General features: G+C 32.3%; 1 protein-coding gene across 1 annotated transcript in view; it reads left to right on the top strand.

Moving 5' to 3' along the window:
- LOC106460970 (myotubularin-related protein 13-like) overlaps positions 1-2820 on the top strand; it is an 89773-nt gene that overhangs the window by 59058 nt on the left and 27895 nt on the right. Inside the window, exons 25-26 of the mRNA XM_022387757.1 lie at positions 710-923; positions 1501-1581. Coding sequence (XP_022243465.1) covers positions 710-923; positions 1501-1581 — 295 coding nt within the window. The remainder of the gene's footprint in view (positions 1-709; positions 924-1500; positions 1582-2820) is intronic.

The raw sequence follows: 2820 nt of genomic DNA, 5'->3' as shown, positions 1-2820 counted from the left end.
TATATATATTTTTTTTTTTTTCTTCTGAATTGCTAGTTCATTTTACATGGGTAATTTTTTTTTTATTTTTTTTCATCTTTGAAGTCATCTTAATTTTGAATTTTTTGAAAATCCTAAATTTATACTTCAGAATGGACATGAATGGTGGTAGTATGACTGGATATGGATTATTTGGTGGATGTCTTTGTAGAAATCTTTGTTTATATGATGATTTAATGAACTATTTAAATAGCTATTTTGAAAACACTTTGATAAGCTCTAATTCATGTTGATCTGTAGTCCAGATACTAAGATAATTGTTAGAAAACCATTTACTGCTGTGTTGAGAAACATGAAAGATCTTTAATATTTGTGACAAAAGCAGTGGAGTGGGCTGTGTGAAAATAACTGGCGTATTGAAGAGGTATCAAGATACATGTAGGAACAAATTAAAGTGGCAGTTGATGGCTAGGGGAATCACCAGCACATAATTTGGCTAAAGCATTCATCCATTTTTGTACATAAATGTTATTTTAGTCATGGAGAATTGATGATGTTTGTAAATGTACTCGTATAAAAAAAATTACATTTAATGTTGAATTTTGAAAATGGATTGTAATAGGCAATTTTATGTTACATCAAGTTGTTTTTTTGTTACTCTAATTAAACTTCAAGCCTTGCAGTAGCTTATGTCTTATTTTAAAAATTTCTTATGCTTTGCAAATTCCAGTGCTTGATGAAGGGGAATCGATTAGCAACAATCCACAAGTGCCAACTTGTGCAACATACGTTGACTCTAAGACTTTGGAGAAGATTACCGAACGTAGTTACTGTAAAGATTATCAAAGATTGGGCCTAGGAACTGTCAGTAGTTCTGCCACAAAGAACAAAACTGAAGCCTTCAGAGTGACTTCTGTCAATAGTAACTACTCCGTGTGTAGGAGGTATGAACTCTTTATCAAGGATCTTGTAGCTTGTAGTTTGTTGGCATTGATGGGATAGCTAACAACATACAAAATTGTAAACAGTTCTTCAGACTTTTAGCTACAGTGTATCATGTTGAGAAAAACTGAAAAACATTGTTTATATAAGTTAGTTTGACTTCCTGTTTCAGTGATCAAAACAATCTTAGTGATTGTTTAACATATGCCTTAGCTTTTTTTTATATTTGAAATGTATATGTATATATAGTTGATTGTTATTTTACTACCAAGAACCATTACTTAACTGAAACTTGCATGTTATTTACTGAATAATCTCTACTATAAAACATCAATATGCAATTGTAACTTCATTATATTTTTTGTTCAAAAGCAACTGAATTAGAGAAATAAATTATAGTGCTGGTAAAGTAACAAAGGTAATCAAATCATCAAAGAATGTAGGCTAATGGTTAGCTATATATTTACATGAGTATCTTGCACCTTTCCAAATATATAGTTTGGTGTTTGATCATGTTATAACTGTATAAGTTAAAAAAAATTGTATACTTCAAATTCTTCTATGGTTTTTGATTGCCAGCTATCCTGCCCTCGTGGCAGTACCAGCAGCAGTGAGTGACGATAGCATTCGTAAGTTTTCTCGATGTTATAGATATTTCAGGTGAGTCAGCTTTTAAATTGTTTTTTCACATTTAATTTTTTAAGATTTAATTTTTCAAGACTTTTTACAACTTTAATGTAATTCGGAAATTAAAAAATATTTTATAACAGATTGCATTTGGAGTTAAAAGATGTTGGTTTAAATGAATATGTAAATAAAAAATAAATTAAAATGTAAACAATGCTTTAATGAACATAATATTAGGTCATCAAGAAATTAATGTTGCTTTTTTTTAGATAAAAAATCCTGAACAACTTATATCTCAAAGCAAAACATTTATTAAATGAAATAGTCTCCATTCTTATTGATGATGTTTTTTCATCTTACAATCAACTTGTTAATGCCCTGATTAAAGAATTCACTTGGCTTTGAAGCAAAAAACATGTTGATGTCCTCTTTAACACCTTCCATATTTGCATATGTTTTCCCGTTAAGATGGTGTTGCAGCGAACAAAAAGATGGTAATCTGATGGTACTATATTGGAGAATATGGTGGGTGGAGGAGAACTTCCCAACCCAACTCCACAATCTTGTGTTGCATCAAACGTGCCACATGTGGACGTGCATTGTCGTGGAGAAGAACAATACCTTTCCAATTAACGAATGAACGGCTTGATTTAAACATTCCAGTTGCTGACTATAGATCTTTCCATTGACAGTTCGCTGTAGATTGTGGAGTTTGAAATGGATTACTCCTTTGATGTCCCACCAAATGCAAAGCATCACTTTCTGCAGATGGAGCTCCAGGTTCTGGGGTCGAAAGTGGTTTTTGGACTGAGCCATTGCTTTTGGCATTTAATATTTGCATAGAGAATCCATTTTTTATCACTGGAGACAATTCTTTCCAAAAATGGTTTACTAGCCAGAAGAGACGGAGCAACATTCACATGTTGGAAATGATGATCATTGGGAAGTTCGTGAAGCAGCCAAACATTTTCTTTATGGAGTTTTTCCATATTCCTTAAATGTTTATGTATTGTTTCATGAGAGATATGCAATTTCAGGGCCATTTCATGAGTGCGTTTCCTTGGGTAAGACTTAACAAGCGTCTTCAGAGCATCAATATCAATTCAACAGTTTTTATGGCTAAAGTCACCTGAACAAAATTTGCTGAACCATCGTTGACACTTACGAACTTTCAAAACATTTCCATAAACTTCTTTGATATTCTTTGTGGCTACATAGGCGTTGTTTTCCTTCTTGTATTCAAACAGCATTACATGTGTGTCTCGTCGTGTG

Source organism: Limulus polyphemus, unplaced genomic scaffold (assembly GCF_000517525.1).
Source record: "Limulus polyphemus unplaced genomic scaffold, Limulus_polyphemus-2.1.2 Scaffold872, whole genome shotgun sequence".
Lineage (NCBI taxonomy): Eukaryota > Metazoa > Arthropoda > Merostomata > Xiphosura > Limulidae > Limulus > Limulus polyphemus.
This window is presented reverse-complemented; position numbering and strand designations above follow the sequence as displayed.